This window comes from Martes martes, assembly GCF_963455335.1.
Source record: "Martes martes genome assembly, chromosome: 16".
NCBI lineage: Eukaryota > Metazoa > Chordata > Mammalia > Carnivora > Mustelidae > Martes > Martes martes.
The window spans coordinates 21,741,414-21,754,686 of record NC_137904.1 but is presented as its reverse complement, the minus strand read 5'-3'; the positions used below and the strand labels follow the sequence as shown (position 1 = coordinate 21,754,686).

The 13,273-nt window shown below is 37.4% G+C and overlaps 1 protein-coding gene across 1 annotated transcript in view; it reads left to right on the top strand.

Annotated features, from left to right (window-relative positions):
- Window positions 1-13,273, top strand: part of CPD (carboxypeptidase D) — a 76,476-nt gene that overhangs the window by 38,620 nt on the left and 24,583 nt on the right. Inside the window, exon 8 of the mRNA XM_080826855.1 lies at window positions 6,392-6,501. Coding sequence (XP_080682981.1) covers window positions 6,392-6,501 — 110 coding nt within the window. The remainder of the gene's footprint in view (window positions 1-6,391; window positions 6,502-13,273) is intronic.

Sequence of the window (13,273 nt, the reverse complement as noted above, 5' to 3'; positions counted from 1 at the left end):
AGAGAGAGAGCGCACAAGCAGGGGGGACAGCAGGCAGAGGGAGAAGCAGGCTCACTGCTGAGCAAGGAGCCCGATGTATAACTCGATCCGAGCACCCTGGGATCATGACCTGAGCCAAAGGCAGACACTTAACTGACTGATCCAGACATCCCTGGGTGCATAAATATTTACCATTGTTATATCTTCTTGTTGGATCATCCCCTTTATTACTCTATAGTGTCCTTCTTTGTCTCTCATTACAGTCTTTGTTTTATTTATTTATTTATTTATTTTAAAAAGATTTTATTTATTTATTTATTTATTTATTTGAGAGAGAGAGCGCAAGAGAGAGCATGAGAAGGGGGAGGGTTCAGAGGGAGAACCAGACTCCCTGCTGAGCAGGGAGCCCAATGTGGGACATGATTCCGAGATTCCAGGATCATGACCTGAGCCGAAGGCAGTTGCTTAACCAACTGAGCCACCGAGCGCCCAGTAGTCTTTGTTTTAAAGTCTGTTTTGTCTGATTAAGTATCGTTACTCTGGCTTTCTTTTGACATCCATTTGCATGATAGATGTTTGTTTGTCCATTTCCCCCACTTTCAGTCCGCAGCTGTCTTTAGGTCTAAAATGAGTCTCTTGTAGACAGCATATAGGTGGATCTTGTTTTTTATCCATTCTGTCACTCTCTGTCTTTTGATTGGAGGATTTAGTCCATTTATATTCAGAGTAATTATTGATAAATATGTATTTATTGCCATTTTATTATTTGTTTTATGGTTGTTTCTGAATATTTTTTCTGAATATTTCTTATCTTCCATGGTTTGTGATATATTCAGATTTCTTTCTCTTTATTCTTTGCAAATTAATTAATTTGTGAACTGTGGTTACCATTAGGTTTGTTTTTAATTTTTATTTGGTCTTAGGTTTGTCTTTAACATCTTCTGCATATAGCAGTCTATATTAAGCTGGTGGTTGTTTAAATTTGAACCCATTCTTTACTCTTTTCCTCCCTATGTCTTAGGTATATAGTGTCATATTTTACATCCTTTTATTTTGTGAGTTCCTTGACTAATTTTTTATAGGAATATTCATTTTTACCACTTTTGTTTTAACTGCCTTCATACTGTCACTTTTAGTCTCTCCTTTTTTACTCAGGGAGTCTCCTTTCATATTTCTTGTAGGGATGCTTTACTGGTCATGAACTCCTTTAGTTTTTGTTCATTTGGGAAAATCTTTATCTCTTCTTGCATTCCGAATGATAGCCTTGCCAAATAGAGTATTCTTGGTTGTAGGTTTTTCCCATTTAGCACTTTGAGTATATTATGCCCCTCCTTTCTGACTTGGGAGTTTCCTGCTGAAAAATCTGCTGATAGCTTTATGGGGTTTCCTTTGTATGTAACTGTCTTTTGTCTTGCTGCTTTTAATATTTTTTCTTTATCAGTGTATTTTGCCATTTTAATTACAGTATATCTTGGTGTGGATCTCCTTTTGTTGATTTTGTTGGGAGATCTCTGTGCTTCCTGGATCTGGATATCTGTTTCCTTCCCCAGAGTAGGGCATTTTTTAGCTGTTATTTCTTCAAATAAATTCTCTGCCCCCCTTTCTCACTTTCTTCCTCTGGGACTCCTATAATACAAATATTTTTTTTTTAAGATTTTATTTATTTATTTAACAGAGAGAGAGAGAGAGAGAGAGACAGTGAGAGAGGGAACACAAGCAAGGGAAGTGGGAGAGGGAGAAGTAGGCTTCCCGCTGAGCCAGGAACCTGATGCAGGACTCGATCATGACCTGAGCCGAAGGCAGACACTTAACGGCTGAGCCACCAGGTGCTCTGTAATATAAATCTTATTGTGTCTGATGGAGTCACGAGTTCCCTAAGTCTGGACTTGTTTTGCATAATTTTTTTTCTCTCCTTTGTTCAACCTTATTACTTTCCATTACTCTGTCTTCTAGGTCTTTTCATTCCATCAAACATTTAATTTATTGACCCCTTTAATCCTGCTGTTATTCCTTATCTCTGTGTTAATGGTCCCACTGATGTCCTCTACTCTTTTCTCAAGTCCAGTGGGTATCCTTATAATCATTGCTTTAAATTCTCTATCAGGCATGTTATTTATATCTGCTTTGTTTAGATCTCCAGCTGTAGCCTTGTCTTGTTCTTTCATTTGGGACACATCTCTGTCTTCTCGTTTTGTCTAAGTCTCTGTGCCTGTTTCTATGTGTTAGGAAAGTTAGCTACATTTCCTATCTTGAGGATAAGGGCCTTATAAAAAGGTCTAGTATTGTCCTGCTCTGTGTATCATCCCTTCTTCCCCTAGAAGCCTGGTGTTTCTAGGAGTGTCTTCAATGTGTGCTATGTGTGCTCTGCTGTTTTGTCCTGGTTGCTTTATCCTTCAGGCCAGTTGCCTGCAGAGTCTCTCTTTGCCTGTTGTGGGCAGTGTTTGGTCCCTGGATTGAATGAGGTAAGTTTTAACTAGATATGCTCTGGTTTGCTTGTGAGATGAGACCTGTTGCCACCACCACTGGGACTGAGGCCCTAAAGAACTCCCAGTTCAGGAGACAAATTGTGGGCAGGGGCTTAGGCCAGTCTTCTGTGGTGGGGGTCCATGGGGTTGGGACTCAAGCAAGCGAGACTGGGAAGGGTGGTTCTTCCAGAGCACAGAGGTGGGAAGGTGGGGGAATGGGGGGATAGGGCTTGGTGTAAGCAAGTTAGGTAGTGAGTGTCAATGCTGCACTGGTTCCCACAGGTGGCCCTATGCTTATGCTGGAATGGGGGAGGGAGATCGCTCTGGCCAGTTTCTTTGTTCTTGGAGAAGTCTCTTGGTAAATGCTGCCTCTCTGGGACACAGTCTGAGATGAGCAAGTAACCTCCCCACCTTGTGCCCCAGGTGCTCTTCAGATTGCTGCTTCCATGCTATATGTCCACATGCAGTTTTCCCTGCCTTCTCTTCGAGAGCAGTCCCAATGTCCTCTAAGGTCTCCCAGAGCCAAGCATGCCGACATTTAAAACTCCAGGCTTTAAGCCCCACTGGTTGCAGGACTCATGGAATTCAGGCCTTTTTGCTTTCCAAACCAGTTGCTATGGGGGTTTGTTTTCCCCTGTGCATCCCTCTGTCTCTCGACCTTCTCTGCAACCATGGTTCTCTCTCCACTGCAGCGGCCATGATCCATTTCTCTCCTAAACCATGTCTCCACATTTCCTACCTTCTTCTGTGTGGCCTCTTCTCTATGTTTAGTTGTGGAATTTGTTGTGCCAGACTTCAGATTGATTTCTGGGGTATTTAGGGTGATTTGATAGTTTTCTAGCTGTATTCATGGGATGAAGTGAGCCTATGGTTCTCCTATTCTATCACCATCTACCCCTCCCTCTCAATGAAACATTTTGTTTTCTCATCATAAAATCTTTAAATGGGTTTTGAAATCTTAGCAAAGAAATTTAAAAGAGGATTTCTTTGGTGTCAAAAATTTAGAAGGATTTTGTCTTGTTTTGTTTTTAAAGATTTTGTTTATTTATGAGAAAGAGAGAGAGTGCACACAAGCCGGGGAGCAGCAGCAGGCAGAGGGAGAGGGAGAAGCAAGCTCCCGCTGAGTGGAGAGCCCAACATGGGACTCGATCCTAGGACCCTGGGATCATGACCTGAGCTCAAGGCAGATGCATAACCAACTGAGCCACCCAGGTGCCCCAGGATTTTGAAAGAATATAGAGAAAAGTAAAATTCCTCTTTGTAAATTTTGATACAATTTTTGTATTGAGGTGAAATTCATACAAAAAAAAAAATTAATCATGTTAAAGTGAACAATTCAGTGACATTTCATGCATTCACAGTGTTGTGCAACCACCATCTCTATTTAGCTCTAAAACATTTTTCTCTCCCCAAAAGGAAATTTCTTACCTACTAAGCAGTTGCTTCCTATTTTCCCCTCCCCTCAAACCCTGCTAACAACCAGTCAGTGTTCCGTCTCTGTGGACTTGCCTGTTTTGAATATTTCATAGAAATGGAGTCATGCAATATGTGATCTTTTATGTCTACTTTCGCTTAGCATAATGTTTTCAAGTTCATTCAGATTGTAGCATTTCTTAGTACTTCATTCCTTTTTATGGGCAAATAATATTTCTTTTTTTGGGCAAATAATATTTCATTGTATATATATTTCATTGTACATATGTATGTTTATTTATCCATTTTTCCACTGAAGGACATTTGGATTGTTTCCACTTGTGCATTATTATGAATAATATTGCTGTGAACAATGGTATAAAATATCTGAGTCCCTGCTTTCAATTCTTTTGAGTAATTCCGTGTTTAGTGCTTTTTAAAAAAATTTTTAATTCCAGTGTAGTTAACATACAATGTTATATTAGTTTCAGATGTATGATATAGTGATTCAACAACTTTCTACATTACTTAGTGCTTGTCATGATAAGTGTACTCTTAATCCCCTTCACCTATTTCCCCCAACCCCCTATCGAGCTTCCCTCTGGTAATCCTCAATTTGTTCTCTATAGTTAAGAGTCTGTTTTTTGTCTGTCTCTTTTTCTTTGTTCATTTGTTTTGTTTCTTCAGTTCCACATATGAGTGAAATCATACGGTATTTGTCTTTTTCTGACTGACTTCATTCAGCCATGTTTTAGCTTTTTGATGGAAAAGCCATCCTATGATGATTGCCTCTTTATCTTTTTAAGATACTACCAAACTGATTTCCACAGTTGCCATACCATTCTACATTCCTGGCAATGTATGAGGGTTCCAGTTTTTCTATATCCTCATCAACTCTTGTTATTTTCTCTTTTTATATTATAGCCATTTTAGTGGGTAAAGAGTGGTATTTCATTATAGTTTTCACTTGCATTTCTCTGATGGCTAATAATGAGCATCTTTTCTTGTACTTGGCTATTTGTGTATCTACTTTGGGGAAATATCTGCTCAAGTCTTTTGCCAATGTAAAATTTTTTGTCTTTTCGTTGAGATGTAAGAATTCTTTATATAGTCTAGATTCTAGACCCTTATCTGATTGCTGATTTTGAAATATTTTCTCCTGTTCTCTGTTCTATAGATTATATTTTAACTTTTTAAAAATTTTAGCTTTCTTAATAATGTCCTTGACACACAAAAGTTTTTAATTTTGATGAAGTCAAATTTATTTTTTCCTTATTGTTCCTGCTTTTTAGGTTGATACTAAGTATTTTTTAAAAATAGACTGTTTCACAGAAATAAGTCTTTTATGACCTTTTTTTTTCTGTCCTTAGAAAATTGGCTGTTGTAAAAACAGTACTGACTAGAAGTTGATGTTGACTTTTTTCTGTTTGAATTTTTAGATATGGGTCATAATTCTGGGATGAAATTAAATTTTTTTGACACATTAAATTTGTCTAGGAAGAGGTATTGAAATATACTTGTTTTTGTTAGAACTATTTTGGGGAATAGAATGAGCATAGTCCTTCATACTTCTTAAAGAATTTTTTTTTTCTGTGTCAGTGTTTGCTGGTATTTGTTACCACAAGATTACTTCATCTGAATTCAAATTGAATATGTTCTTTCAATTCCATTCCCATGAAGTGGCATGATAAAAAGGGCAAATATCTATCTATGGCTTAGCAGTGGTAGGATATATGGACAGATGAACAAATGAAAACCATGTGACAAATAGGAAAATTAGGGATTTCATCTTGGGGTGGGAGAGTAGGCATATGTAGCTCAGGGCTCTTACCTGAGAAATACCCTAACTTCTTTATGCCCTATGAGGAGCATGAAGGAATTTGATATCATTTACATATGCTTTAAAGCATCACTTTCTTTACCTTAGGTTACGAAAAATCATACAATGCCACTCCAACTAACTAATTTCTAATGTGAGCCAAAGGGAAATTTTTAGCATTTTTTACTGAATGTAGGTCAGGGCTGGCTCTGCTATTCATACATGTTATTTAACCTCTCTGTTTTAGACTCCATATCTGCAAAATGAAGAGGCTGGATTAGTTGACCCTCAAGGATTCTTTCTTATTTTAAAATTCCATGACATTATAAATGTCTGAACTTTACTAGAAGATTGTCACATTTTGCTCATTTTTTCTAATCCTATGTATTGTAAAACTGTTTAAATTAAGCCTGTATACTTCTGGTTTTGGCTCCAACATAAATTATACCTTGAAGTTCAGGTACATTCCTAAGACCTTTCTAGTTAAGGCAGCCTTTAAGTGTCATGCATAGCTATTTAATATTTCACTTATCCAATGGATTTTCTGTTGAGGAAATTAGCAACTTTTTTATTTCTGATGAGGAAATAAGCCTTGGAAAATTGTGTTGGTTTCTTCTCTTGGCACTTCTATTGGCACTGTTGTCAAAGTGTACTTTATGTTGGTACCCATCTTGAAGGAGATAACATGATACATTTTCCTTTTTTCCCTTTGCAGGTTCTTTGGTAGTGAACTACCCTTTTGATGATGATGAACAAGGGCTTGCCACATATAGTAAATCACCAGATGATGCTGTGTTTCAACAAATAGCACTTTCTTATTCCAAGGTAAGCTTGTGTTTAAACAAAAATACTCTCAGATTCATTAATTTAAAAAATGGGTTGAAACGAAGTCTGGTAAGACTCTGGTCAAGAGCTTTCTTCTTGGTTAAGCTTTCCATGATTCCTTTCAGTCAGTCTTAACTGCTTTTTCTACTGTTTCCTACCTCACTTTGAATATACTATGTATTTCTCCATTAGCCTTTAATCTCAAGTAATGTCTTTTTGTCTACAATTTTTAGCATAGCACCTGAATCATAATAAACTAAACATGATAATATAAATTAGCATGCTGGTTTATTTCATTTAACTAGTATTTAAGTTATAAACCTACTTGTAGTCTAAGGTAGAGGCTGACAAGCTCCAGCTCTAGGGCCAAATCCAGCCCATTAACTGCTTTTGTAAATAAAATATTAACACTGCAACTCTATGGTCTCAATCACAGCCTTCTGTCATTTCACATTGCCCATGCCTTCATTGTGAGATTGTTGGGAGTTTCTAACAAGAGAATATATCTATTATTACACTTTAAAAAATAGTTGCCTTCTGTTTGGGCACACCATGAGTAGAAGGATGTCCATGGCATAAGAGAATATTATACCCTCTGAATAGTCAAAATAAAAATTAAGTGATCAGATTTTGCTCATATCCCCATCAAATTTGGTGCCTGATCTTATAGTTCTCCTTTTTATCCTCATTGCGACTTTGAGTTCCTTAGCCTCTTTTTGTTTTCTTTTTTTTTTAAAAAGATTTTATTTATTTATTAGAGAGAGAAAGAACACGAGCACACTTGAGCAGTGGGGAGAGACAGAGGGAGAGGGAGAAGCAGACTCCCTGCTGAGCGGGGAGCCTGACAAGGGCTCCATCCCAGGGCCCTGGGATCATGACCTGAGCTAAAGGCAGACACTTAACCAACTGAGCCACCCAGGCACCCTTTTTGTTTTCTTTGACCTTTAATTCTTTTGATTTTACTTTCTATATCCCACTACTTACGGACATCCCTTTCAGTGATACTCTCACTCACACCTTGGGGATACCCTTTTGACCTACCTGCCCTGTCTTGCCAGTGTCTAATCCACAGTAATTATGACTACATCCCAGAAAAGTCACACAGTCATGGAAATTGACCACACTGTATCTAACCTCAACAGAGCCCTCAGTTCTCCTTGGCAGTATTTCATGTTTTGCTCCTTAACTCTTTGGCTCATTTCCCACTTCGATGATTCTAAACTTTTGTCCTCTATCTGAACCTTCTAATCCCAGCTTTACTCCCCTTATTCTTAGTAGATCACTTTGCCTTGACTAAGTATATCTTTGAATAATCTGATGTGAGTTCATTCAGATAATGTCTTCTCTGTTATTACCAAGTTGTGACTTTCCCATATTTTCCTCCATTTCTTGATCCCACCACATCCTGCTTCTTCTGAAATCTTATGCCTCCATTTCTTCTGTTGTAAATGGGAAAGGTGATAATTAAAAACCTCAATCTTTACTCACAGCCTCCTTTCTCTTAGCCATGATCTGTCATGATCTGTCAATCCCCCTTGTGCCCTGCCATATGGCTTCATCGTGAGGAAAAGCAGACCAAGACAATCTGCGAAGACAGAAGAGGGGGACTAATGAAGGGTAGGCCTGAAGGTGATGGAATGATCACCAAACATAAAGTACACCCAAAATCTGAAACCTAAATAAAGAAGCAACTGGACAGATGAGAGTACTGGAATATTGGGAAGAGATTTCAAAGTATATACAACTTACAAGATCTGGTGCAATTTAAAGGACAGACATAATTTAAAAAGATAGATGGATTTAAAGGGAAATCTTTCAAACTCAACTTCTGGGGCAGAAAAAAGGCAAAAAGAAATGAAGAAATGCCCTTTGGTAATTGGACAGTGAAGAGGAAAAAAAGAAAGAAGGGGAAATGTAGAATAGTACAAGACAGAAGAAAACCATAAAATCAGGAGACTCACAGCTGTCCCCTTACATCAAGGCAGATAAAACAAAAACAAGCTAAAATACCTTGACTGCTAGACTGACAGAAAAGGGCACCCTTAACTAAGAATCATGTATAACAGCCCAGTATCATAAAAATGAGCAAGAGATTAGTAAAATTCATGGAGAACTATTTGAGAAAATTAGGAAATGAAATTTTGCACCTATTGTCTAAGGAAACCTGAACTATCACCAAAAAATAATCAAGAAGCAGAAAACAACTGTAAGTCAAACACTCCAAACAGATTAAATATACCCAAACACACACTGAGTATATGAAAAGCCATGTCGGCTCAGCTATTTAAAAAATGAAAACAGAAATAGAAAAAAAAAGATAGGAAGAGAACAAGACAAAATCATCTCTAAAACAAAAAGAAGTTATAAGAGCTAAAGACCTCATACCTCCCAATTTCAAACTTACGGCACAACTACAGTAATTAAGATACTGCCATACTGACATAACTAAAGATCAGTGAATTAAAACTGAGTACAGAAATAATCTCTTATTTGTATGTTCAGTTGATTTTTTGACAAGGGCACCAAGACAATTCAGTGGGGAAAGAATAATCTTTCCGATAAATGGTGATATGAAAACTGAATAAGCACATGCAAAATAATGAATTTGGGTCCCTTCCTCACATCATATTCCAAAATTATCTCAAAATGGATCATAGTCCTAAATGTAAGAGCTAAACCTATAAAACTTTTAGAAAAACACAGGAATAAATCTTTGTGACATTGGGTTAGACACTGGTTTCCTAGAGCACAAGTGACCCAAAAAAAGATATATTGGATATCATCAAATATTAAAATATTTTTTTGCTACCAAGGTTACCATTTTAGTTTCTGATAGTTGCTACAACAAAGTTTCACCAGCTGGTTGGCCTAAAACAGCAGACACTTATTTTCTCATTGTTCTAGAGTCTAGAAGTCCAAGATGAAGATGATGGCAAGGGTAAGCTCTTTCTGAAGCCTGTAGGGGAATCCTTCCTTGTCTCTTCCTAGATTCTGGTGTTTTGCTGGCAATCTTTGGCATTCATTGGCTTCTAGATTGAGTACTCCAGTCCTCTGTCTTCACATGGCATTCTCCCTGTGTCTATAACCAAATTTTCCCTTTTTATAAAGATATCAGACATATGGGATTAGGGCTCACTCTAATTACCTCATTTTAACGTGATTACCTCTGCAATCAAATACATATTCTGAAGTCTTTGGGTGTTAGGACTTCAATATATCTTCTTGGGGGGATAGAATTAAAAACACATAACAGAGTATCAAGGAAATATAAAGACAACCCACAAAATAGGAGAAAATTACATATCTGATAAGAATCTTATATCTAGGGGTGCCTGGATGGCTCAGTGGGTTAAAGCCTCTGCCTTTGGCTCAGGTCGTGATCCCAGGGTCCTGGGATCGAGTCCTGCATCGGGCTCTCTGCTCAGCAGGGAGCCTGCTTCCCTTCCTCTCTCTCTTCCTGCCTCTCTGCCTATCTGTGATCTCTGTCTGTCAAATAAATAAATAAATAATCTTTAAGAATCTTATATCTAGAATATAGGAAGAACTCTTATAACTAAATAATAAAAAGCCAACCTAATTGAAAAATGAGTAAAGGATTTGAATCCACATTTCTCCAAAGAAGATACACAAATTACCAAGAAGTACACAAAAAGATACTCAATATCATTAGCCATGAGGGAAATGCAAATCAAAACCACAATCAGATAGCCATTTTGTACCCACTAGGATTGGCTATAATTTTAAAAAATGGAAAATGGTAAAGATGTAGAGAAACTGGAACACTTCTATATTGCTAGTGGGAATGTAAAATGGTGCAACTGCTTTGGAAAACAGTATTATAGTTCCTAAGAATATTAAATATAGAACTACCATATGATCTGACAATTCCACTCTTAGATAGATGTCCAAGATAAATGAAAACACATGGGGCGCCCAGGTGGCTCAGTGGGTTAAAGCCTCTGCCTTCGGCTTGGGTCATGGTCCCAGGGTCCTGGGATCGAGCCCCGCATCGGGCTCTCAGCTCGGCAGGGAGCCTGCTTCCTCCTCTCTCTCTGCCTGCCTCTCTGCCTGCTTGTGATCTCTGCCTGTCAAATAAATAAAATCTTAAAAAAAAAAAATGAAAACACATGCCTCACAAAAGCTTATACAGTTGACCCTTGAATATCAACAGGGGTTTTAACTGCCTGGGCCCACTTGTCTATGGATTTTTCCTGCAATACAGTACAGTACTGCAAATATATTCTCTTTGATTTTCTCAATAACATTTTCTTTTCTCTAGTTTACTTTGTTGTAAGAATACAGTATATAATATACAAAATATATGTTAATTCATTGTTATGTTATTGGTAACATAACAGTAGACTGTTAATGGTTAGGTTTTGGGGGAATCAGAAGTTATACCTGGATTTTTGACTGTGTGGGGGCACTGGCACCACTAATCCCGGTGTTGTTCAAGGGTCAACTATACACAAATGTCATAACAGTATAGTAGCTAAAATGAAAGCATATCCATAGTAGCTAAAATGAAAACAATCCACATGGCCATCAAATGATAAATGGATAAACAAAATATGGTCTATTCATGCAGTGAGTATTATCCAGCCATAAAGAGGGATAGAGTACAACAAATTACAACTTGAGTAACTCTGGAAAACATTATGCTAAGTGGAATAAGCCGGTCACAAGAGACCACGTATTATATGATTCCATTTATATGAAATGTCCAGAATAGGCAAGTCCATAGAGATAGAAAATACAGTGGTGGTTGCCTAGGGCTTGGGAGGCAAGGAAGGCCAGAGAGGAGGTTGGAGGAAAATGAGGAGTGCTAATGGGTGTGGATTTCTTATGGGGTGATTAAAAAGTCCTAAAATTACCATGGTGATTATCACACAACTCAGTAAATGGACTTCAAAAACCATTGAGATGTACACTTTAAATGGGTGAGTTATGTTGTATGTGAATTATATCTCAGTAAAGCAGATTTTAAGAACCATAAGAAGACTGAGGGGTAGGGCATCCATTCCCATCCATCTCAGTTTATGTATAGGCCAAAAGGAATCTAGAAGTTATGTATCAAAATATTAAATGATCTTTGGCTTATAATTTTTCTTCTTTTTGTGCTCTTGAATTTTCTAATCTTTTTATAATAACATTTATTATATTTTAAGTATAATGAAATTCAATTAATTCAATTAAGTGAGTGAAGAAACAGCTTTCTGCTGTACAACGTGACAGATACCAGGTGACAAGAAAATTTCAAGGAGGCATTAGTGGAAAAAATAGTGGAGTTCTGAATAAAAATTATTTTATTTTAGTTAACAGTATTACACCAGTGTTAATTTCCTTGTTTTGATCATTGTAGTTTGGTTACATAAGATGCTAACATTAGGGAAAGCTGGATTAAGAGTATATAAAACTCTCTGTACTATTTTTGCAACTTCTCTGCAAGTCTAAAATTAGTTCAGGAGAGACCAAAAGCGAAGACGAAAACTGAGTAGTCTCTTGTCTCTGCTTCCTTATTGCTCTCTCCTCTCAGTTTCTTGTCATCTGTCTTCTGCCTCCATTGTTTTACCTGGAAGTGCCCCCTCAAAGGTTACTAGAAATCTGTTGTTGTTTTTTTTTAACTTTCTTGACCTCTGAAGTCTGACACTATTGTCTTCTCCCCTTGATCTCTGCCCCACTGTGTATTAGAAAGCTCTGCCATTTTTTCTCTTTTGTCAACTGGACATTGTCTCTTTCAATTTTTTTCCCCCTCCATCTTTCAACCTCAGCCATTTTTACCATTTTAGCAATTGCATCCAATTGCCTCACCACTGTGTGGATGTCTTTTTAAAAAATGGTTTCACGGAATGGGAGTTATTTTAAACAGATGAAAAGATGCAGGCAAACAAGAAGAAAATAAACCTAGAGAGCTCCCATCATTTAATATCTTGGTATATGAGTTCTAGACTGTGTGGACTGAGACTAGACATCCTCACCCTCAGTCTTCTTTAAGTTGTCAAGCCATTAACTTGAAAATTTTAATTAGGTTTTTAAAAAATGGTCAGAGGAGAGAGAATTAAAGGAGATGGCAAATGCACCTGGTAAAATCAAAGGCCATCACTTTCTGGGGGCTCATGATCTCACACTTGGATTATTTCAGTAGTACTCTGATGGGACTCCCTGACTTTGGTTTCTTTTTCACATTATTTTGATAAACTTACTAGAGCCATAGATATTTCACATATCACCCTTTCCTTGGAGATTTTTAGTGGCTCTTTTTTACTCTGAGAATAAAGTCAAAATAAAGGAATAGCTACTTCCTAGAACTATGGTGTCTGGAGTGAGGTTTATACTAGATGATCCATTAAGATGTAGGAAGAATATATTAAAAATTCTATTTATATTTTTAAGTTTATCCCTTAAATATTTTTTAATTTTTATCCAGGTTATATTATATGTATTGTATTAGTATAATAGTACACATATATAATTTATAACTGAAAGCATAGATAGACATAGAAGGTACATGCACATCTTCAGTGAAAAAAACAGAAAGCAAGGGACGCCTGGGTGGCTCAGTGGGTTAAGCCTCTGCCTTCGGCTCAGGTCGTGGTCTCAGGGTCCTGGGATCGAGCCCCGCATCGGGCTTTCTGCTCAGCAGGGAGCCTGCTTCCTCCTCTCTCTCTGGCTGCCTCTGCCTACTTGTGATCTCTCTCTGAGTGTGTCAAATAAATAAATAAAATCTTTAAAAAAAAAACAAAACAGAAAGCAAAAGAGCACTACCCAGTGA